The sequence below is a fragment of the Falco cherrug genome, chromosome 2, assembly GCF_023634085.1.
Source record: "Falco cherrug isolate bFalChe1 chromosome 2, bFalChe1.pri, whole genome shotgun sequence".
Taxonomy (NCBI): Eukaryota; Metazoa; Chordata; class Aves; order Falconiformes; family Falconidae; genus Falco; species Falco cherrug.
Genome location: NC_073698.1, coordinates 37,751,314 through 37,777,107, shown reverse-complemented (window position 1 = coordinate 37,777,107; position 25,794 = coordinate 37,751,314). Strand labels below are relative to the sequence as shown.

The 25,794-nt window shown below is 34.4% G+C and overlaps 1 protein-coding gene across 1 annotated transcript in view; it reads left to right on the top strand.

The window, feature by feature from the left end:
• DIAPH3 (diaphanous related formin 3) overlaps positions 1 to 25,794 on the top strand; it is a 245,986-nt gene that overhangs the window by 61,085 nt on the left and 159,107 nt on the right. Inside the window, exons 15-17 of the mRNA XM_055702362.1 lie at positions 594 to 698; positions 3,001 to 3,339; positions 4,308 to 4,422. Of these exons, the coding sequence (XP_055558337.1) occupies positions 594 to 698; positions 3,001 to 3,339; positions 4,308 to 4,422 (559 nt within the window). The remainder of the gene's footprint in view (positions 1 to 593; positions 699 to 3,000; positions 3,340 to 4,307; positions 4,423 to 25,794) is intronic.

The window sequence follows — 25,794 nt, the reverse complement described above, 5'->3', positions numbered from 1 at the left end:
CGTGATCATAAGATGGACACAGGGAGTTAATTAATAGTTTCATGAATGAACGTGGCATAGTTTCTAACTTCAAGTTACCAGTAGTTCTACACTTAAGTGGGAATGTGGATGTTTCTTGTGGCCTAGGAAGCATAGAAAAGTGGTGTAAAGTAGTTAACCTTAATTGAGTCTTTCTGTTATTTATTTTAAGGTTTCATATACAAATCTCCCAAAAATCAGCTGAGTATTTCATTTGAGCAGTTACCAGTTTCTTCAACAAGATAAACAGTGGGAGAATAAGAATTGACTCATTTGTATCTACAGACTGTATTACTGTGCATCAGGATTTTTAAGCTGCTCTAATTCCAACTCAAAATACATTAATACTTGATACTATTTCATATAGTAAGGACTTGTAGTGGTAATAGAGTTAGTATTTCCACTCTGGATATATGGATATAGTGGATATATGGAAGTTAAAATAGCAGATACGTTATCTGTGTCCTTAGTATTGCGTGAGTTTTAACAAACACAAAAGGAAATGATGGAATGTGAAGAAACTATGCTGAACTGACTAGTATCAACAGTTGTCTTTTTCTCTTTTTCTTTCTTAGCTCGAAAAAGATTTTGTAGCTCACCAGGAGACCCAGGCCCTATTGCAAAAAAAAGAAGAAAGAATCAATGAACTTGAAGCAGAATTACAAGCTTTTAAATCACAGGTATAAGACAATTTAAATGAATATATAAAGTATTGTTTTTGAAAGGGACTTTGTTTTGCATCTTTTGCAGATTCTGGTGATAAAGTTGAGGATTTTTTTTCAAAGTATCCTTGGTATTGATTATTACTGACTTCGTTTCCTTTATTTCTGTTTAGTACAAAGAATTTTAGTGTGACATTAATTAGCTGTTTGAGTTCCCAGATGATCCTTTTTGTGCCTGAGCTCTGTTAATTAAACTAGTTTCTTATGTTTCATTTGGATTTTTCTTTCAGTGTCATATATTTCCAAAGTAATTAGCCACATAGGGTAATAAGTCTTATGCTTTTAGATTAGCATTCATCACTGTGATCTTTATCCCCCCCCAAGAAATTATTCATTTCGCAATTTGCTCTGCTGAAGCCTTACCATGGATATCCAGCAGTGAAAGAAATAACCTGTGGCTGGATAAGAACATTTCCTGATAATTTTTCAATTTTCAAGCATAAATAGATATTTTAAAATGTGATGAGAGAGGAGCAGTGCAGATTTTTGAGAGTAATACTTGAGTTGACCTGTAACCACTTTGGCTCTAAAATCTGAGTGAGAAGACTGTGTGACCAAGTGATTTTTCCTGTGTCTTATTTCCTGCCATAAGAAGGACAGTCTAAAAATGGCAAAAGGCAGACAGCAGCAGCAAGACATGCATATAGGAAGGTGATAAAATATATGTTTTGATCATAGAGGTTTTTTTTTATACTTTAGAGCTTGTTTGGTTTTCTTAGTGAGGAAAATTAATTTAGCTGTGCTTTGGTCTGTTTAAAAGTATTCTAATTCAGGTTTCTGGTCAGAATTAACTGTTAATATCAAAGTCAAACAGGCTTTAAAAAAAGCGATTACAAAAATCGTTGCATTGTGGAAAAGTAATTTTAGTGAGAGCTGTGTATCATTCGTTAAGAAAGCATTTTTATGTGTATATCTTGAAAACATACTTTTTGTCAGTGACATAGATTTTCCCTCCTATTGTATTCTTTCTCTAGTTCACTGTATTAAATAAAACTTTCTTTTATATGCAGACAATAACATATGATTATGCTCACTAATTAGAATACCATGAATTATCCCACTATTAATGGGACACTTGGGATGTTTCGTAAAAGTCAAGTATTTGATTGCTGCAACTTTAGTACTCTTAAATCTGTCTTAAGAGGAATCTTTGGTTTCCATATGATGTCAGTTTCTACTTAGCACAATACTGCCTCCTCATATGGCTGTTTTTCTCCTAGTCTCGTTCCTTTACTCATTTTGTTGTATTTGGTATTTGTTCATGTATTTCTTTTGTTATTAGAATCTAATTGTTCAGTGTCATATTGTCAATGTAAACAATGTGTTGAGAAATGCAAAACAATACTACCATTGTGCATATACTTATTTGTATTTATTAATATTCAGCTATTTTCTTTTAAGAATAGTAAATCCTTTACTTATTCTATTTCCCCTCGTTTTTAAAAATAAAATGGACTGTTTCAGATCATAATTATTGTTGAAAAGTTAATGCTATCACCAGTGGATATTTATTTATTTATTTATTTATTTATTTATTTATTTATTTATTATTTCATTGGTTTTGTCAGGTGACTGTTTATTGTTTGAAGGCCTATGATAGAAATTCTTCAAATAGTAGAAATAAAAAAAATGTTTTTAGACTTACTAAATGCTAATAAGACTATCTTGATACAGTATAGATGACCTTGGTATATAGAATAAGAAATCTGTGTGTAACGCAGCAGCATTTTTTTTGAAAGAATTTTTTTTCATCATTACTTTGTGCTTTCAATTCTGTAGAATGAGAATGCTGCTATATTGGAAAATATCTTTTTTTCAACAGAATTACTAATCTCTTCAGATTCTGCTCTTATGTCCTTGGAATGTTCCTCTGTAATCTTTAGGATAAGGACATTAGAGACTATGATGTTATTTTTTTAATTTGAGCTCAACTGTGGTAGTCTAGATAAAATTTCATCAAGATACCTATCAGACCCTTCTTAGATCATGATCAGTGAAATAGGACAAGCGGGATGTAGCATTTCAGTTTGTCGTTTTTGGCATACGCCCTCCTGGTCTGAATATCTGCTTCAAATGTTGAGACTTTCGATTATGAAATCAAAAGCATGTTGGCTTCGTTATAATTCATATTTAATTGTCCTATACAAGAAAAATGGCACTGACTTTCAACTGGCTTGCTGGATTTAAACTATAAACTATGATTGTTATAGCATTTTGTTGATAAAAATGTGAAGCTGAATAATAGTACTTTCCTTATCAGTATGGCTCCTTGCCACCTGGTTTTCTACCATCCACATGTGGAGATGCATCTGTCATTCCACTGGAAGCTACAGGACCACATCAACTTCTGTTACCGCCTCCACCACCACAGCCTTCTAATGGAGCAATTCCACCACCACCACCTCCCCCTCCTCCTCCTCCACCATATTTTAATGGTTTGGGAACTCCTCTGGCTTTTGGTGGTGCTCCTCCACCACCGCCTCTACCAGGCCTGCCTGGAGCACAGCGGTTTCCACCTCCATGTACTTTGCCATTTGGAATGAAGCCTAAAAAAGAATTCAGACCTGAGGTTACCATGAAAAGACTCAACTGGTCCAAGGTAGTACTGTTTAATGATAAATACTTAATGTAAAATCTTACATAGAGATTAGGGTAAATAGATTGTCAGGGTTAAGACTATATAGAGCAATTGATACATTAGTTAAAATTATGCAAGATATGAATACTTTCTGCCTTTTAGTTTTTATTGTTTTCCAAAAACTGTGTTTTATTGATTCATGAGTCATCTGAGCAAGCGTCTGTTGACTTTCTGAGATGCCTAGAAAAGTCAGTTCTGGTCTAGAATAATACAGCCTTTGATAATAGCATGCCTCTTGGGTCCAACTACGCCTTGTCTTTTGGCAAACTGTTTATATTGCATCAGTCTCTGCACTGTACTGATAGCTATACTGATTCCAAACAAATGTCTTGCATCTGTCTAGCTTGGATTGTGGGAAGAAGCGTTACAGGTCTCTTCATTTTTCCTTAAATGTATTTATGTAAATTCAGTGGTTGAAAAAGTATAGAGCCCTTTTATTTTTTTTCTTCTCCGTTGTGACAGGATCAAGAATGCCAGGACTAGGAATCTACTAAGTTTTGGAAACTATAATTATTTAGACTAAAATAAGTCAGTAAAAAGATTTTCAGAGTTTTATGAAGCAATCAAAGCTACAATCTAAAAAGTAAGGTACTTAATATCTAGTTAAACTAGCTATGTTTAGAGGCTGTTCACCCAAGTTTTAGAACTAGACCGAAGATCACTTGCTACATTTAGACCTTAGATAACAAAGTATGTTGTCTGTATTGCTTTGTATTGTTAAAATCAGCTTGTCCAAAAGCATTTATTGCAATAATTATTATCTTCAATTAGAAATATATTAACAATTCTAAAGATGAGTTAGATACCAAATCTTCACATTTTACAGAGCTCTTAAGTGTTTAATTTGCCTTATACTCTACAGAGCACAGTCTCTGTATAGCATCAAAATAATTTTATTGTGAAGATTTTGTTTTGTCTCTTGCTTGTAGATCAGGCCTCAGGAAATGACAGAATCCTGTTTCTGGGTTAAGGCAGAAGAGGGCAAGTATGAGAATGCTGACATGTTTTGCAAATTGGAACTTACGTTTTGTTGTCAAAAAAGGGGTAAGTAATTGATTGCCTTAATTATCAGCTTTTACAGATACCTTTAAAATTCTTGGGGCTTATATATATATATATGAAAAAAATCAGAATATAACAGTAATGTTCTGGTATTTAAGTGGAATGTTTAAAGAAAAAAGTTTGAAAAACCTGGACTGCTTCATGAAAATTGTCTTGCCTTGCATTGGTAAAGAAAACCGTACCAAAACGCCCCCAGAAATACTTCTGCATAATACGTACTTTTATTTAGTCACACTTGAAAAAGTATTTATAAGATTTTGTCAGTAGACCTTAATAAAATAGTGTGACCTGATCTAGAGTCCAGAAGATGGTGTGTTTACCCTCAGAATGCATATGGTAATCCATATGTTTTGGTTACATGAAGGAGGAGAGTTTTTAATGATTTTTTTTTACTTTCTGATAAATCTGTAGCAACATAGACCTCCTTTGCGGTTTTGCTTAGCTTCTTCAGCTTTTAAAACCTTTTGGAAGAGCAAAATATTTGAAAATATTCCTGGCTTTAAACATTTTCTCCCTTTCTGGAAGTAAGTTGTCTCACTAGTAGGTTAGATTATTCTGCTCCATATATAAAATATATTTCCACTATTATTTCTTGACACATTTCTCTCCCCACCTTGATTCGTATCAGAGACTTAATACTTGGGGGCAGCCTAAGGGATGTAATGATTAATTCCTTTTCAAATTGAAAAGGCATTAATATTTTTTGTAGTTTGTTTTACAAATTTTGCTTTGATATTTTTATTTAATATAGTGCGTGGCATTCTCTAGTTTCTTCTTCAAGGTGGGGTGGGTTTTTTTGTCGTCTTGTTTTGTTTTGGACTTCTTTTAACAATAACCAAGAACTTTAGTCTGCTTTTGTCAAAGTAAGATTGGTATTTCTACTAAGATGAATATTGATACTTAATAACATTAAGAATGTTGTACAAACATAATAAGGAAAGAAAACCTCATAGACCATAGACATTTTTGCTTGAATCTATTAGAATAAGTCTAAAAGATAATTATGATGCCTTTATAATGTTAGGAGAATTCCCAAGAATGTTTGCTGAATTCATAGGTTGGAAGTTTAAAAGCCACAGGAGGAAATACTGTTTCCTGTGTGTAATTAAACAGTAAAATTTGGGAAACAAGAGGGTGTTCAGGCTAAACATGCTGATGGCTCATAAGAGGATTATGAATCTCTGCAGACAGCGAGAACATTAGAGCTAACAAGATTAACATACCTTCAAAGTTTTAACTGAATGGACTGAATACATTGTTTTGATAAAATCTAATAGAAGGTAGTTATTGGATCTACAGTTGAAAAATCAGTGAAGTATACTTTTATACAAAATGGGGGGAAAGGTTATTAAAAGGCTGTAGCTGGCAGAGACAAATTAAAATTTTTTTTACAGGTGGAGCTTACTGCTTTATCTTTTTTATTTTAAGTTTTTCTAATCTCATCTGATGTGGATGATACAACTCTGCTCTCTTAATTTTTTGAAGGAAGTGTAGACACTAAATATTTATTAGAACATCAAGTAGTGTCTAAAGGGCAACACGGAACTAAATTTCATCTTTCTTCAAGTGAGTGGTTTACAGAATTTTTCATGAATGCCTAAACACATAAACAGACAGCACCAGGCATCTCAGTGTCTCTTATTAACAGCATGAACTCTAGTACAAAAAGGACAGCAAGTGACTGGTTTTGTTCTTGTGACCACAGAGAGAGGGGTTGCATCTTCATAGCTTATGCATAGCTTACTGATTATAACAAAACTTGCCAAAGAAGTTGGAGATACCCAGTTTTCTTCACTTCCCAGTTTTGAAGGGATTTAACACCATGCTTTCTAAAGTAGAATCAACAAACTATTCACTAGACTCAATTGTCTCAAGGAAGCAGTCTTTTACTATTTCTAAAGCTTTGTCTCTAAAACCAGAAAGATGAGAAGTTGAAAATGATTCTGTACCCAAATGATGGCATGCAAAGAATGAGCTGGTTTCCACTCTGTTGAAGGGTCTGCTTATGAATTGAAGTTGTGTAAAAAGAGGTGTTTGATTGTGGAAGCAGGGACCAGAATGTTCAATGATACTTTGAATTTTATTCTGATTAAGTAAAATCAGATTGAAGTACTCAAATATGCAGTTGGAGCATTTTGCCAGCTGATGTGCCAGAAGTATTTCAGTGTTGATCCAGAAGAGGAAGTCTTATGTCTATGTAAATAATCCATTGAGGAATTTCTGCTACAAGAAGGAATACATAGCACTATAGAATAGATTTGAAGCTTTAGCAGATGTTTGTATAGAAGTTATAAACGATGTTGATTCTGAATGGGTATTGAAGCAATTGAAAAAACTGAAGATATTATGGAGGTATGAAAGAAACATTACTGCAAGAATAAAAAAGTAAAAGAGGGTCTAGCTTCAGAGTGTAGAAAAAGTAGCGAGTAGTAACATGGAGCAAAGACTGCTTGGATGAAAAAAAATCACTCTCAAGGATGTCTGGGGACACATCAGAGACATGTCCTTGAATCATGGAATTATTTACATTGGAAGGGACCTTTGAAGGTCCATTAGTCCAATCACCTTTGTAAAAGGACCAATCTAGTTCATCAAGTTGCTTGGGGCTTTGTCCATATAAGTTTCAGATATCCCTAAAGATGGAGATATATGGATGGACAACCTGTTCCTTTTTGTCACCATTGTGGTGTTTTTCGTTTTTTTTTCCATAACAGCTTCTTGGAATATCTCTTGTTGCAACTTGTGTCTGTTGCCTTTTGCTCATTGTGCACCTCCAAGAAGAATCTGGTTGCCTCTTATTTGTAGTCTCCTGTTAGGTAGTTTGAGACAGCAGTGAGAATTCCCTTGTCCTTCATACTTCTCAAGACTGACAGCTCTCTCAGCCTTTCTGTCTGCATCTTATGTTTCAGCACTCTAATCATGTTGATTTCTGTTGTACTCCTTCCCATATAACTGTATTTTATGTGAAGTGGGGAACCCCAAACTGAAAAAGTACTCCAGATCGCTCTCCCTGGGAGAGAATGGGACTAGAGGGAAATAGTCACTTCACTGATGTGCTGGCAGCAGTCTTGGTAACTTACTGGAGGAAATGTTTTCACTGTGCTGCTTGTTTCATAATAATAGTGATGGTGATAATAATGAGTCTGTTTAAGGGTTATGGGTGGTGTGGGGTATTTTCTCTTCGTTCTTTTACTTGTTAGAAAGCTGATTTTGTCACTTTAGAGAAACAACCATTTTGTGGCAGCAACATGTTTTATAAATATTAAAACTTTGAGTTGAGCTGGAACAATGAGAAGTATCAAAGCATCAATTGCTGATGATATTCTTTTAGCAGCTTACTGAAGACAAAATCTAACTTTTTTATTAACTCAGAATTTATTCTAGTCCAGAATAAATTTGTAATCTTAAAGAAATCTAAGCTTATACATATGAAAGAAGTGGGCAAGGGCATATTTGAAAACCAACTCCTTTGTCATAAAACTGTATAGGTTTACTGCTACACAGGAAACGTGGAAGAAGAATATTAGTTTGGAATCTGGAAAGACAGGTCAGTGTGTGGATGGAATATTTTCAATGTGAACACTTGAGAAAAAAAACCGATTGTGACTGAAAAATGTACATACATTTAAAATATTTGCAAGAAAACATGAGACTTTCTTGTGAGATGCCCCAAGAAACAAACAAACAAAAGATTCTGAAACCCTCAAATCATTAGCTTTGTGTCAGCAGCTAAAAGAATAAAAATAAGAAGTGAAATCACTGCCTTAAAGACATCAGTGCGAAAGTAAGGTATGCTCCACAGTGCTCTCCCTGACTGAGAGGGGAAGAATCAAAAAAAGTAATTGAGAAGTTCTGAAAAGAAGGTGATGAATGTGAATAGTTTGCATGAATGATCTTTGGTTTTCTGATAATTTTTCATTTTAAAGGCAAAAAGAAGGATTGGTGTGAAGGGTAGTTAGAGATCTGAAAGAGAAATAAATAATAAGAAATATCAAGTGTTTTAGATTTATCAGGATTATAGTCATGGATGCAGATCACTGAAGAAAATCTGTGAAAAGCCTTTTTGGCAACAATGGTATCAAAGGAATCTCTTACTATAATTCTTTGAAAATATTAAGCTGAATATATGACTTAACTGGTATGTGAAATACTGAGTAGCAGAGCTAGACCAAACCTTATGTGTGCTTTTATATTATCTTAAGCCTAAGAGGTAAGATGAATAAACAAAAATGCTCATTATTGAATGACAGCCACTTTATAATAGATGTTCTGGAAGCCTGATGGAAAGACAATAATCACTGGTGTATGATGTTAATATGCTGCCAACTTTGCCAGAATGATTAAGCATACAGACAGGGGAGTGGCACTTCGCATAAAAGATAGTGTGAAGTGTACTAGCATGAAAATCTCATGGCGGGGGGAGGAAGCCTACCATACAAAACCTTGTGAATGGAAAATCCTTCTAATAACATAGTGTTACACTGTATTAATAGCTCTCGGATCAGATTACGTTTGTGATGATTTTGTAGCAATAAACTGGGAGATTTAACTACCTGCATAGGGGTTGAATCAATTCCTCATCAGGATGTTATGAGAAGGTAAAGCTTTGGATGCAACTAATGACTGTTTCCAATATTCCTGTAATCAGTGTGAAAAGGAACTGTTGTGGAAATGGGCTTGAGTCACACACACGACCTAGGAGGTCAGAGTAGGGGAGGAGGAGGAGGTGAGAATGATCACTCTTAATATTGTACCAGGAGAGAACAATCCAAGTAAATCTATTACACAAGTATTCAACTTCAGGACAGGGAACTGAATGAAAGGTGCAGATGGTCAAGCAAGTAACATACCCATGCCTGTTAGCAGCCCAGAGGCTATTCTGAAAATGCCATCTTAAATACTTGAGTAAACTTTGTGTTGTAGTTCAGGAAAAAAAACTCAGCTGAAGCTGTGGGATAAAAATTGCATGTGGCTCAGTAGGAAAGTTAAAGACAGTATCACAAGGAAAACGATAGCATGAAAAATGTGAAAGGACTGCCCAAATGAAGATAACAGGAAAACTCATTATATATAGCTAGATAAATGTAAACAGTCTATTCTTCATATATTCTTTTGGAATTCTGAATTTCTTGCAAAGGATTCATCAGCTGATGTTGAAAAATGCATTTAATATTTTGGAAATGAAGTTAGCTAGGGAATTGGTGGCACCATTTGGTGACAACTTCAAAACTTCAGATAAATTCAGGGGTAGTAGGTCCAAAAGAAATAGGAAAGGATGTATTGGTAGGAAGACAAGCTTCCTCTTTTGGGAAATGAGGAGAATGGATTGTAAGTAGTGATAAGGCTGAGATAGCATCTTTTTAAGTAACATCTCTTACTGCAGCTCTTGGAGAGAGTGTGCCAGGCTTGAACGATCACTGGTCAGACCCAGCAGGGCATTTATTAGGTTCTCAATCATGGATATAAGAGGCTTGTTTGCTTGGAGTAGCTTCAAGCTACTATGTTTAAGACTTGCGATGCTGAAATAAGGTAAATTTTTAAATGCAAATGCTTGGTCCTGTCACCTACAGAAGGGAGAAAAGTAATGAAGCATCTATAATAAATGTACTTAGTTTGTGGAGGTACTTTGAAGAGCACTGATGTGGAGAAGATACAGCAAGAAGTTGGTGGAAGTTTGTGAATAAGTGTAATTAATGTAGTGAGACTGTAGTAGTTACGCTCAATGTGGGATATGTGGTCAGGGTAGCTCAAGAGAATGAGCTATATGTTGCTTAAAGTCGTCCTTCAGGTGCTTGAAGTGATTTGCCAAAGGTGATTCAAAGACTTAAGAGGTTGTATGGAGTATACAAGTAAGCAAGCTCTAACCAAGAATAAATCTTTGAAAGTACTTAAATACAAAGTTACAATTTGGTTCATGTATGCAAGATATAAGAAAGGTAGTAATTTTCTGAAATACATACTTTATAATTAGTGTACTGTGTTTATAAATACCTTATTGATAAGTTTGACTTGATTGAACAAACTTTTTTTACTTATGTTTAAAGTGTTAAAGTCCGAATGAGGATTAGAAACTGCAGACTAGACATACAAGAAACCACTCCTAAATTCTTCATTATTTTTTGCAATATGGAGATATCTGCAATTAATGGAAGATGGCATGGAAAATTAGAAATTTACTCTTCTTTCTTTTCTAGATATCAAAGGGAACTGATTTAGTACACTCCAGAGAGAAAGACTGCATGTGCACGCTCTTGTGCGTGCTCCACCCCCCTTCTCCCCATCAACTAGGACAGATTTTCATCCTAATCTTATTGGAGATGGCAGTGTCTGATCCCATAACACCAGAGCTCCTGTCAGACTTGATTATTCAGAAATAAAGCACTTCTGTGGGAGTGCTATCTCTGTTGGCACTTGTCTTGAAAAGTCAATATAGCTCTTTAACTTTTTTCTTTTTCTCTTTTGATCCCCGTCTCCCCGCTCCCCTGTATACTCTGTAAGAAAAGCCGTGAAGGCCTAAACTGCTATGGTGCCAACCAAGCCTCAAACATTTTAAACCAGGAAAGACAGTAAAAGCTAGCAAGAAGGTCAAATCAGCAATATAACTTAGTTTAGTGCTGTATTTGATGTGCCTCAGCCTACCCAGCATATGGAATAGAACTTGTGGTCAGCCGCCTGTATGATTAAGTGGAGACCAGTGTCCTCAAACTTCCCTCCTCTGGAGGAAGATTTACACAGAAGTTGTTCCAAACTGTGCTCATTATAGAATCTTAGTATTACAAACCTGTAAGACTGCCAAAAATATAGTCTGGTAACTTCTGCTAATAATATAGCATTGAGTAACTCAAGTTACCTTTTAATGTAACTGTGTACAAGTAGAAGTAAAACTTGCAATGTGTTTAGGTTTGGCTGCTTTGCAGTATCACCCTAACTACCCTTTAAACCAAAATTATTTTAAAAGATTTTTGCACATAGGATGAAAAAGGAAGAAAAGTTTCTTCTTGAAGAATGCAGCAGTAAATTATAGGCATTTCTGAGGGACAGCAACCAATCACTTTTCTAAAGAACTGAAATGTCAATGGTATTTTGCAATTTCAGTATATCATTTTTCCATGGAGGGAAAGGATGGTATATTTACTGTTGCATCTGTAGTAAATATGTTAGTTGTGTCTATTCTTTGCAGATATAAAGATCTCTGGTCTTATCTTATTTACATATTTGTATCAAATATATTTGTTCTGTACAGATTGATAAATGAATATGCTTCTGTGGTGTGTTGACCCTAGCTGGCTGCCAGATGCCCACCCAGCTTCTCTCTAATAAAATGGAAAAGGTCGAACATAGAGTTAAAGATGGAGAGATCACTTACCGACTACTGTCACAAGCAAAACAGACATGATTTGGGGAAAATTAATTTATTTAATTTATTTTTTTCTAATGTCCTATCATGGATGGGAGAAACCTTCAGTTGTTCACATTGCTAGATGTATTTCAAAAAGTGGAATGTGAATAACTCCTAAAACCTGACTTTTATATCCAGATAACTCCATGAATATGTAGCAAACAAAAATTGGAAAACCCAAAGAGGACATGAACATATAAATGGCTGGAATAGTCTGACAATAGCATTTGTTTTGTAGTTTGATTCTTTTTGAAGCTATAATTTGTGGCATCTTTTTCCCTTTACTCTCTTTCTTAGGATTTTCTTAGGATGAATTCTTCCTTGAATTAATTATTACTTATTAAATGACTGTGTCATCAGTACCTTAATCTGAGTACGTAAAAAATATCGGTAACATCAGATCATTATTCTGGTAGGACTGTAGAAAAGAGGCAGTCTGTCAGGAAGTGTTATAGTTTTAGAAAAACTTGTTGCTAGAAAGGGTTTGACTTGTATTTACAGTTAGGAAATTTTTGTCAGACAGTGGTCTTGTTGAAAAGTTTGTTATAGCACTTGTAACTAACTACTTAAGCACATATTATTTTTACCTTAATTTTAATTTATTTTAACTTATATTAACTTTATTTTTTTGCTTTACGGCAGAGTTGTAGTATGTGTTATTACTAGGTGATAGGTTCTTACCTTCTACACACAGACTATTTATTATTTCCTATCAGCTTCAAAACAGATTGAGTGCTTTCCTTTCTCCTCAGTGAAGTGCCTTGAAGGAGTAGCTCCTGTAGTTCACATTTACCTTTCTCTTTCAAACAAGTGATTCTTTTTTTTTTTTTTTCCCCCCTCATAGTTGATTTCTACCTAAAATGCAGTATTAGTCTGCAGTCAACTCACGTTTGATGAAAATATGACAGTATATTCAGGCTAACAGAAGCTCTCCCTCCACTCCTGTTTTACAACACTGTGGTAGGAAAAGCATTTGAGGGGTTTATGTTTTAGAAGCAACAAGTGTTTCTTTATTGATTTCTGGTAGAGAATATTTTAACAATGTGAATAAGTAAAATCTTAGAGGACATACATACTGCTTTCATGTGTCCAGAGAAGGAAAAATGTCTGCTCTTTTGTAAGTCCTTAACCATAAATACCAGTGGAATAGAAAAACAGGTTTGGAACTTAAAATGCAAGTTAAAGGAGATCATCACAGTGCCCCTGCTCAGTCTAATAACTTTGTTTATTTAATGGAAAAAACTCATTTCAACAATTTATATGTTTGTCTGTATACTAGCAAGGATCTTGCAAGAATTAATTTACTAGCATTTTTATCACATGTGGCATAAAACTCTATATACCTGCTACGAGCCTATTTGCATGGATTTTACCTCCTTTTTAGTTTTCTTACATGTTTATGCACTAAATGCTTTTGATGAATTTCTAGTCTAATGTTACAAGTTTTTATATCTGACTAAAGGTAACACTATATTTGAGTGTAATAAAATCTTCATTACAGCAGTGCTTTTATTGTAGCCTTTTTTCATTTTGAGCTGAGAAGTAATTTAAATGCAAGAAGAGAAATGATTAACAAACCTTATTTGGCAAACCTTCAAAGTCACTGTTGATGAAAATTATTAGCATTTAAATTTCCATAAGCACTACTTTTTTTCCTTTAGAAAATCTACCATTTAGTTCCTCAATGAATGGCTTGATTCAGAGAAAATTCATTTCAAGGACAATTCATTTTTAAAAAACAAACCCCCAAAAAATCAAATGAGATTATGTATTTAGTGGGACAGTGACTTCCAGTTAGGCAGCTGTTAGACAGTATTTGGGTAGACAGTGGTATGCCATGCAGAATATAGCAGTATATTTGGCAGAGCCTTTGGTTCTGTTTGCATTTGATCTGGTTCTGCTGGAACAGTATTTTAATTTATTCATATGTGAAACGTGGTTATAGACATCTTTTTTCCTTACTAAGATTACATATTCCACTTACCTACATAACTTCTTTTCTTAATTAAAGCAGGGTCTTACATAAGAAACTGTAAGTTGCTTACTTCATGTGGACATTTGAGAAACAGACTTCTACTGTAGGCTGCTGTTCTCCTCTGTGATCTCTACATGATAAATTTTTCATACAGTTTCTTCATTCTAAATAGATTCCTCTAGTCTGTAAATATTTTGCCTTGGTAGTTTCCTAACAGACCTTTTAAGGGGGCTTTTTCAAAACCTTTTATGAAACAAGCATCAACATAAAGGATGCATATCTTGTAAATATCCCCTGCCCATTAATAGCAGTCAGATTTTGAAGGTTATGTAGGAATGGAGAGAACTTAATTGATCTGAATTGGTAGAATTTTTGGGGGTTAAATTAGATTTTTAACAAAATATTCTTTAAAATAGGATATGATCTCGTTCAGCATTCTGAAAATTTTTCTAATAGGACAGAACATGTTTGCATGATGTATTATGATTATTGTCTGACACAATAGTTAGTATTTACAGTGAAACAATAGTTGTGTTTTCAGATACTTTCTTCTGGATCAGTTTGTTACTTCCAGTTTTGTTTAAATTAAGAGAGTGAAGACACTGGACAATATATTCTGTAGCTTTTAACACCTCCTATTTCTGTTTTGTGGCTTTGCTACCCCACTGTTTCTACTTTTACAAGTTAGTGGGGCTATTCTTTTTAACTCACAAGATAGTTCTACAAGGTTACTCACCTCTAACAGCACCTGAGTACTGAAACTTGGAAACCTTATCTGCTGTATTACTCAGCTTAACAGTTGTTCTTGCTGCACAATCTGACTTGCCCTTTGGTACTGAAGTGCCTCTTAAAATGATAAATGCATATGTATAGCTGGCAAGCATAACAAGGTAGAAAGAGCCTACTTAGGGTGACTGCTTATCTTTGCAGTTCCTTGGTTATGTGGTGTAATGCCTTGTGGCCCTTAAAATTTGGCTGTGATGTACTTCATAAAGTGCAGCAGGATGTTGGTTTTTGTTGTTGGCATTTCAGTGTAAGATCTTATATTGGGTCATCTATTTGAAACAGTGGGAAGATCGAAAAAAGCAACTAAATGTTTGGCAAGTTGTTTGAATGAAAGCTGCAATCAAAGCTGACAAAATGGAGGGTAGATATAACTGGAATGGGTGAAGAGAAATTGGGATTGAATGCTCAGCTGCACATTGGGGGAGAAATCTTGGCATGTGGAGTTCAACAGATCTATAACACTGCTGTGAAAAGAAACAAACCTGGATAGGTGTAGCTAAAACCAAACTGGATCATCCTAACTGCAAAAAGCCAGGAGAGAAAGTTTATTGTTAGTAGTAGTCTAGTTGTATGAACTAAATTGCTCTTCTAATGCTCTATAGAAGAGAAACAGTAGTGATAAATACAGGATTGGACTCAGTCAGACTTGAAAAAGGGGTAGATAGAATCCATTTGCTGCTGCCTGTTGACTCTCAGAAGGCACCTGTCAGTCTTAATCAGCAAAATAGTGGAAAAGGTAGTGAGCAAGTGGGGACAAATGGTGAGTTAAACTGTGGTGTGCAAATGCATGCTTTATAATAAACAGAAAGAACCTGAATAACTTGAACAAAAATAGGTTATTTTTGAGGACTGAATACCCATATACACTGGAAGCGGACAGTTCTGATCTTCAGATTACTGTTGTTGAGAGAACCAGGGAGTATGGACCAAAACTGCAGTCCAAGTATGAAGCATATTTGGGGCTAAATAAAAGCCTTTCTGAAACAACAGTGGCAAAAATAAGTCAGTATGAAAAGAGCAAGAGAAATTAAGGACAAAGGGTTTCTTGTGTCAAGGGGATGTTGTGCTGCTCATTTGTCAGGAAAATACTGTGTTTAATTTTGTTAGAACTTGTGCCTACCTTTAGGGTGAAAAAGAAATTATTTTATGCGTAACTTCTTTAAAAATACTACATTCATGGTATTTGTCTGATGGGCCAGCTTCAGTAGGTATGCTAGATTTTCTATTATCTATTTTTAATACAGAAATATGTATCCTTTTGTAGTGTGAGAGAAGATAATTTGCAGTGAAGTTACACTCAGTTTTGTAGTATGGTGTGGTATTTATGTGTGCTCTAGCCAATAAAGATGAGAATTCAGTTGCAATTCCATCGTCACCATCGTTTAGTCTATGTTGAATAGTATGTGAGATGCAACACAGTGTTTTAGTGAGAATGAATGGTGCAGTTCTCTCCCACTTGCTTTTTAATATAATGTTCTGAAATGCTGTATCTTAAAGCTTGCTTACAATGGATGCTTTCTCAGTTTGAATCTTTCTCTGTTTACGATTGGCTGATCACTTCATTCCTTAATGTGCCACAAGAGTGTCTCATAGTACAGTAAATGATCTGTATTACTAAGTATCTATTACAGATTTGGTGAAAGATGAGAGAAAACTCTTAAGAAATGCAAACTTTGGAAGTAGCATCTGTTATACTTTTGTAATAATGCTGAAGAAACACTATTGTGTAATTGAAAGATACATAGGCGTACTTTCAACTAGAAGACTTTTTGCACTTTTTTGGAAAAGCAAGGTCAATGTTATTTCTTGCAAGTTTGTATTTTCTGTGTAATAAGCAAGTGGCATCTTGTAACCCAGAACCTAGTTTCCTTGTTGATTCCTGTTCATGTCAGTTTTCAGTATTTGTCTTTCATATTAGGAAAATATTTTAAAGAATGTTTTTATTTTAAGAAAATTGTAGTGTTTTCTTAGCTGTTTATGTAGAATAGTAAGCTGAATAATAAATCTTTTAGTATATTTAAATATTTCTAAGTACTTGAGCTGTGAAGTAATGGAAAAGGTTCTTTTGTGGGTTAGAAATCATATACCTAAATTAATACATTTACTTCACTCTTTTTTTTAAGGTTTTTTTTTTTCTTTTTAGTTTTTGGTAGCAATTAAAAGCATTTAATGTGCAAGTTGTGAACTACTGTTCTAAGATCAGAACACTGATGTGTTCTTCGAAAATTGTGCTGTGGATTCTGATATAGTCTCCAGTTACACTCTCCACTTCTGAGGAAAAACGTAAAGTGATTTGTACACATTTAGTGGGCATCCTGTTTGTTGACTTACAGAAGTTGGAACTTTTTTGTATTAAAAATAATTATAATTGTGTATTAACTAAACAAATGGGTTTTATTTCAGATTATGATTTCAGGATTTATTTCAAATTTCAGAGTTGGTAACTGCAACCCTCATTACATTTTATTTTACTGCATGTCTCATGCCACTAAGTACAAGTACACAGCATGCACCTTTTTGGGGGTTTTATGGTGCTCTGTCTTTTTTGAATAAGATAAGTAAATTCATTTGTTATTTTGAAAGGCTGTAGTTAGTGTTTTGTTAAGGTATCTGTGGCATTTTAGTGTTCTTAGTTATTTAATTTAGTTTCAGTTTTCCTGGAAAACTTGCTCTTGACTCCAGCTGTTGCTTGTACCTGTGATGTTATGAGCAATCATGAAAAATATACTGTAAAGTATGGGGAAACTGATGCAAAGGCAATGTGCAGTACAAATGCAAACATGAGAAACAATGAAGTTTCTTGGAAATATTTTTATCAGGTAGTTTTGCATTTCTGACTACAACATGTGAATATAATTTTAGGAAAATCACATGAAAATAGTATTTATTTTAAATTGTGAAGTATTTTAATGTAGATTCCTGGAAAGAGATAGGAGGAAGCAAGTACTATTTGCACAAAATCAGCCTGGAGATGTATGACAGCAATGCTAGTCTAAGCTTGCTTTGAGAATGAAGTAGATGCTTTTTGTTTCAATATCTTAGTTCTGGTACTACAGTATATCAGACTTGCAGTAATCAAGCAAGTTTTACTGCTTTTAATATATAACTGATTTTTCACATGGATTTCATTGGAGAGAAAAGATCTAAGCTGCTTGCAGCTTTCAAAAAATTTGAAAGGTGCACTACTATCGGAAGCGGCACTAAGAACACCAGATGTTACTTTTCTCTCTCTCTTTTAAGTCCGGAAAGAAGATATGTTGGCATTTTCTGTAATTAACTATATCAACCTAAACCCTTCTCTCTGCGTTATGTTCAGATATACATTGATGAATATATCAATCAATCAGAGAAGTTCTAATGGCTTGTCTCCCTTATAGATTGCTATTGAAAAATACAGTTTTCTGGTATTAGGAAGAGTATAACAAAAAGAAGCTATAACTTCTGTTTAATGAGCATTGTACGTGAGAGTCTCTGTATCTCAAAGAAAAAAACAATTTGATACCTGAATAATCTGGTGTCTAGAGGTATGTGATACCATTTCCTCATACTGTAGATGCCTTTTTGAGTATATTATGAATACAGAAATTTTACCTTTAAAGATTTTCTGATAAATGAACTTGTGACTACAGATACTAGATGGTATTTGCTTTCTTTTTTGCTTTTGTTAGGTTTTTTCTTTTTTTTCTTTTGATAGTTTTCAGCTTTCAAGGCTTTTTTCAAGAAAAGCAGAACTTTAATAGACAATCTGTAAGGTCATAAAATTAAATAAATGATCATTGACTCATTTTGTATGTTTTTCTCAGTACTTTTTATTAGTTTTTCTTCTGTATTAGACCTGTCCAATATCAATAGTTAAAATGGGTGCTCTTCTGAACAGCCTTGAATAATTGGCTTATTACAGGGTATATTAAAGCATATAATCCAAATGAAGGTATGCTCCATTTACCTTTACTTGCAGTCTTGTTATGGCTTTAGACTAAAGAATTCAATATTTAATATGATGTGCACACAGAGTCTTAACGGTATAGCTCACATGCTTAGACAATATACCCTATAATAGTGTCATCTTTTTCTTGACACACAATGCACTGAAATTTCTAAAACATCATTAAGTATTCCTAATGTCCTATTTCAGCCACTGTTAATGAACCAGGCAACTTTTAAATCCTTCTAAAGTGATCTCACATTTTGATATAAACTGTAGTGTGTTAAGTAGAAATTTCTTATGCTAGAATATGTTGGTAAATCCAGTTGTTTCCAGCTTGAGTGTATGAGGTCATTGGATCTCTAGGCCTGTAGAAGGCTCATAGGAACAGCTATCTTTCAGAGCTGTTTAACACCTCCAGCCCACCAAGAAAAACAAACCAAACCAACACACCCCCTAACACAACAAAACAATCTACAAAACACCAAAAAAACCCCACCCCACCTGCCTTTACTTGCCATCTGTAATATTTAATCTCTTTCACTATTTGATTTTTAATACTATTTTAAGATGTACTTTGGAAGTAGGTTGAAGTTATTAATCAGATATTCTAGCAAAAATTAAGACAGAAGTCCTTAAGATAAATTTCTGATGTTTACCAGCTTCAGCCAGCCTAAATTGTATGAAATGGCATTTAATTTTATAAACATTTTGTTATTTAAATGTTTTCGGCAATATTACTCAAGGCATCAGGAAGAGTAAGGAGGCTGAGGTGAGAAATCAGGTTTGGGTGACTGAATTACCTTCTTGTTCATTTCTACTGAGACATGACATACTTTTCAAGCCTTTGAGACAGTTTTGGTCATGCAAAACTGATGACTTAGATCTGAACACACTCACAAAACTGAGTTAAGAGTATAATACTGGTGATTACGCTGGGCCCAAAAGTTGTATGATGTTTTTGGTCTGTGGAACATGAAATCTGGAATTCATTCTCTACGTTAGATCATGGAGTTGTTCTTGGTATTCTAGTGCAGACCCTTCTGGAGTGAGAATCTGTCTTAACATCTTTTGCTAAATGCTGTAATATACTTTAATTAAAAGTGAACTAATAATCCTACCCCCTCTCCCCCAATAACTGTCTGAACAGTTATTAAAATAGTAATTATTACTTTCAGCTAGTAAATGGTTTCAAATGGCTAAATAATTATTAAGTGTATTCAAATGCTACTATACAAATAACTGCTACATCAGGAAAAGGTTTTATGGTAGCTATTAAGACCAAAAAATTTCTTGCTCTTTTTTTCTGTAAATCGTGTGCATTGTTATCTGATCTTTACATCTAAATAGTCTAAATTTAGACTCTTCACTTACTTCGTTTGTAATGCTCCCTTTTAGCTTTTGTTTTCCTGTATGAATTGTTGACAGGAATTGTTTTAATTTTTGCTGCTGGATCTTTTTTTGATGTCAAGACACTGTGGTTTGAGATCAGCTTGAGACCCCTCTTCTTTTCAATAGCATCTTGCTTCTTTCTTCATTTGATTTGGTTTTTGGTGTCAATCTAATGTTGCTATGCTGTTTAATAGAATAGAAACTCTGGTTCACCATACAGGCACCAAAATGTAATTTCAAAAGGGAGTACTGAAATTCGGGAGAAAAGTGTACCTTCCTGCTTAAAAAAAAAAAAAAAAGGATAGACTGAGTCATCCCTTCAGTTTAACGAACATTTTAGAAACTCATTGTTAGTGTTTGTTCTGAAGTGCTCAAGCTGTTGTCAGAAAGTTATCTTTGATATGCAGTGTATGACTGAAAGCCTAGTATTTGTGATAGTTAATAAAATCCCATTGCAAAATATGCAAAGCTATTAATCTAGCTTATTGAGGAGTTACGGTACAGACTTGTGCAAGGCAGTTCTTTATTCTTAATTTTTTTTCTACAGAATGCAGACTATGTTGTTTATGTTCACCTATTAACAAGTTAATGCTGTTGCTAATAGCTGGATTTATTTATTAAATATGGCAACTCTATCTGCATGGTGATTTTGTGTGACCTTGATTGACACTGGCTTTAGTTATAGAGCTGTATAACTTGTTTATCCTACAAGTACTCCATTGTGCTTTAGAGATTTGTTGTTCATTAAGATTTATCTATTACACTTCAGAATTAATTAATTTGTTAGTTGTTAGTTTCTAGCTACTTTGAAAGATATATTGATGCTGCTTTCAGTGAATAAATATTCTGGGTTCAGATTTTTCTCAGAAACTATTTTGACAGATTTTTATCAAGTGTAACTTTCCCTTGTGCAACTAGGAGCTCACCTGTAATGTGATCGCTATGTACATTTTAAGCTTCATATGCCAGATCAAGTTCTTTCACAGATTTTTCTCAGGAAACTGTATATGCATGCAAATATAATCTGGGTTTCAGAGGGAAAAGATACTTCCCTCTGTCTTGGACATTCAGGACTAAATGATAAGCTGCTCATGGTACGATAGCTATGCACTTAGTGTGTTCCCTTTGCAAACTGTCTGCTTTCTCCAGTTTGTATGGTATCGGTATCTACTTCCACAGTGCTAAGTAGTGTAATTTAATTTAGGTGGAATACAACTTTCTTTTAGGGAGGTGTATATGTGAAATACCAACATTCCCTTGTTAGAGCAAACCAAACTTTTTTTTGCTTTAAAATTTGCCTAATTCATGTCTTGTATTTTTCTTTAATAGCTATTTTCAGGGGGTGAGGAGCGGGAGAGTGGAATTTTCCTGAAGCAAAGTTTATGCTTTATGAAACCACATTTTGTGTGCTAGAATAAATATCAGTACTTAGATAGTTATTAAATTTTAATTATTATAATTGGAACTTCTATTGTTCATTTCTGGTTTTTAAACCTCAATCTCTTACTATGAGGAAACTACATATATACTTGTAAGAATAGGTAGATCAAAATTATATCTGTTGCTATTACTCTTGCTGTTTGATTTAAAACTAATGTAAATGTGATAGTTCAGTTACTTAGGTCTAAGATGGTAAATTTTCTGGGGTTTAGCATTTGTTTAAATCTGCATGATGATTTAATGGCTGAGATCATTTAAGTTAAATCCTAAAATAAAACAGTAAAACATTTTTGTCACCTTAGGTCTTAAGGGGTTAAAAATAAATGAAATACTAATTATTGATTATGTCATCTCAATACGATTCTGTAAATTTTATATAAGCAGTCCTTTGATAGAGAATAAGGTTATTCTCCTAACAGAAGCTCAATGAAGCTCAGGAATTATAGTTTGCACTGTCATTTTCTAATAGAAATAGTAATGGTCAGGTAAAAGTTTCTGACTCAGCACTACTTTAGATTTCTCAATAAGTTTTCAGAGTATATTTCTGTCTTTGTACACATCATTCTTTAGTTTCACATATATTAATGTGAAATTGGTTTAATGTCTCGTATTGCATTCTTGCATCAAATCTTTTTGTTCTGCATCCAAATACTTTTTTAAAACTACTTATGCATGCCATTTTCACTTTCTGCTTCTTCCTGTCTTCACCATAGCAACCAGATTCTTGGATCTTTTTTCAGCTTGTAGTATGTTTTCTAATTCTTTGACCTTTGTATATTTAAAAAAGATTCCAAACTTTACTCATCTTACATTCTTACTGGAAACAGATCTTAATGTCATATTGAATAAATTACTAATTCATGCTTCTCTGTAAACCTTGTAACCTCTGCTTTTTTGATATACAGATATGTATGCTATGTTTTTAGAGACTGTGAAGTGAAGAATCTTTTTTTTCCTTCCTCTTTGTGTTGCAATTTAGAACTGTGAGTTCAGACCTATTTCAAATATCTCGTTAAAAAAATTCTAATATTTAGTATGTGTTGAAAGGAATGGCTACGCAGCTTTAGGTAAAGATTTTTTTTTTCTTCCTAACTCTACAACGGTAACAGTATTTAAAACATATTTTCCTATTGTAGTTAACCCATTTGAAATATACCCATAGAGAGGTACAGAAATACTACCTTTATAGTTCGTAACAAAGCAATATCATCTTAAACCCAAGTATTGGTTCTTCTTAGAAAAGGCTTTTATTGTGGTAGTTTCCAGAATAAAATGATAAGGTAATAGTTTGTAGATTTCTCTTAATGCATGAAAAAGAATTATTTATTTATTTTTTCATACCAGCCTTCAGATAAAATATAGGCGATTGTTTAAAAATAATTAAGCTTCTATACAAGTGTAATATTTTGTTGTTTCCATTTACACTAAAAGCTTTCCATTGACAAAAGCATAAATTATGTCTGTAAGTGCCATGTATAGTCAGTCTAGATCTATGTGTTGGTTTTAAATTTAACTGGACAAAAAATATTTTAAACATTGAACAGCCATTTCATTATTTATTACTTGTAGACTATGTGCTTGCATCTATTTTCAGAAAGTGGATGCAAGAAGGCAACTCTGTGGATCATTTTGATGGTGAGATAGCTTTAGTAAGTACAGTTATCATGTTAAGTCTCAGTGGACTGATAATAAGGCAAATTGTAGATGTAAAGTCCATGTCACAGCCACTTAGTAATGAATTAATTATGTTGGTACTGATGATCAACAACAACAGAAATGTCAACGTTACAGAGCTAGAATAAGCTTGTGGATTTGTAGTCTCGATGTCCTGGCTTTGAGATGCTGTTGCATATAGATAATTTTAGGAATTGTAATGTCCCAAACTCCAATATTAGGGGACTTAACTTTTGAAACATTAGTGCTATCTTTTTGACTTCTAACCTAGCGGCTGCTTCAAATACTTGAAGCTTTGTGGAAAGGAATACAGCTAAAAGAACTGGAAATCTTCGGAAGCAGAGTTTTACATTTGTTCGGTGTCTAATACAGTACAGTCCTGGTTATCTACTAAGTTAGTATGAACTGTTTTGTAGTAGTCATAAAAAACCGAAAGCTCTACTTTGAAGTGGAAGACTGCTGTGTAGCCTCATTGCTTCCTGTTACAGAGCAGTGTAAACACAGCTGCGTTTCTGTTCAGGTTGACTGGGCAAAAGACATTTGGATTCAGCTGCTGAATAAGTTTGACAAGGCAGCAGCTCCCTATTTTCTTCCTGAAAAACAAAGTCTAAATTTTGTAAGTGGATAGAAAAATCACAAGTTGGAATTACTGTGCTGATGTTGAATTTCGATTGGATCGATGAAACCTGTTCTTCTAAAGCGTCCTACCCTAATTATAAAATGTGACATGATGAATATTTTGTTATGGCACAGTAATGCTGCTTCTGTTCTTAGCCTGATTTTAGTATCAATAAGCCAAGTTTTCTAAAGCATGCTAGAAATAAGGAAATAAAGAAGAGAACTTTTTCTTTAGACGTTTATGGTTTGAACTATGAGCATCTCCATCCGTGTAATGGAGGCAGACCAGTGGATTTGGCTGTGGGCAGAGTTCAGGCTGCTTTCTTCCCTCAAGGTGTTCAGTGTTTTGTACCTCTGTGCTAGCAGAGAAGAGGGAGGGTAGGTTGGGAGAGGAGCTGACAAAGAACCTTCGGTGCTGATTGCATAATGTTTAGAAGTCTTGATTTCTGAAGACAGAAACCAGAAAATTCTCCAAATGAATACATGGTATTCTCCCATTCTTCTCGCAGTTGATTTTTGGGTAACGTTGGGCCATTGTGTAGATGCTGCCATGACACCTTTTTTGTTTTCACATGTGCAGTTTTTCTTTCTTGTGTAGAGAAATGTTCATCCATCCAGAATGCACAGATACTATAGATACAGTTGTGGGGTTTTTTGCAACATTTTTTTTCTGTTGTATTTTCTTACTGAAATTCCCTCCCCAAAGTCTGCCCAGGTAAAATTGTGGTGAGTATATGTGTTCACATCTTTGGATGCACTTGAAGTCCAGTGGAGCCCTAATAGAGAAGTTTATTGTAATGGAGAGACAAAAATTGCATCTATCTTTTCCATAAAACACTGTTAGCATTGATTTGGTCATGGTCCCGTTTTCTGGAGTAGGTTTGGGAAGTACAAGAACCTTTTGAATTTACTCTTTCCACAGTAAGCATTACAAGTGCGAGAACTGTAGAGAAACAATACATAAGTGGACAGTAAAATGTTTAAAAAGGGCAAATTTGGGGTGGGGTGGTGGTGGGGTGGAACAGAACACAAGAAAAACAACAACTGAAATGGAGATTTCTAAATACCTCTACATTCTTGCCCTTATGTTGGTCAGGTTAAACAGAAACAATATGGTGTGCTTGCAACCCAGCCATCATGATCATGTTAAATTCTGGGGTGCAGAGGCCCCAAGAGCTTCATTTGCACTTTTCAAGCATTGTTACGAGGGAAATGGGTGGGATTCAGGGTGAATAAGCACTGATTGCCATATGGAGATATCTTTATAATATAATGGGGTTGTTGGTTGCTCCAAGTGCATTTATGCTTTTATCAGCTACTCTGTTGCTGATATCTCTTAAAACATCATATTGCTTTTTGAAAGAGCTGTATTTATTCTGTTAAACTCCAGGATGCTATTCCAGGAAAATGATGGTGTTATGAGTAGAGCATCTCATTGTCCACAGTGTGAACGTCTATATAAACAACTGTTTGAGAGACAGTACTTGTCAGTAATTGAAATTCATTGAGACATGTTATATAAGTGTAGGTAAGTAACCTTTCTATTCCCAATTTTGCAAGGATGAAAGTAAAGATCATGTATTACATTTGTATGGCAACATGTCCAGCTTTGGGGAAGAACATCTGGAAAGGAGCACGGTGACTTACTGTGTACCCTGAGAAATAGCAGGGCCAAAAATAGTATAGTATACTTGTGCTTTTATGCTAGAAACTGCAACTGTACATGTATGTCTGGATAACAGATCTCAAAGAACTTCAGTTACTGGCAAATTACTTTTTTTTTTTTCCATAAAGTAATACTGGTGTATTACAGTATAGTGATATATGTATCACATATACAGATACATATGTATCACACACATAGTGCTTTTTTACTTGGTGCTGCCTTTGGGAGGTGGGTGCTACAGAAAACAATTCATTGATAAACAACTTGTTTTAAACTCTACTTGAAAACTTTCCTGCCTCCTGAAGGATGCTTACCACTGTTTGCCTGATGCAGAAAAGAAAACGAGGTCTTGTGTTTTCTTTAGATTTGTTTCTTTTTAATGATACTTGTCCAACTTTCTCTTTGGAATAGACACATTGCTCTGTCTGCCGTACTGTCCTTATGTATGCTCTTTCCTATGGCAGTGGGAAATTTTCATT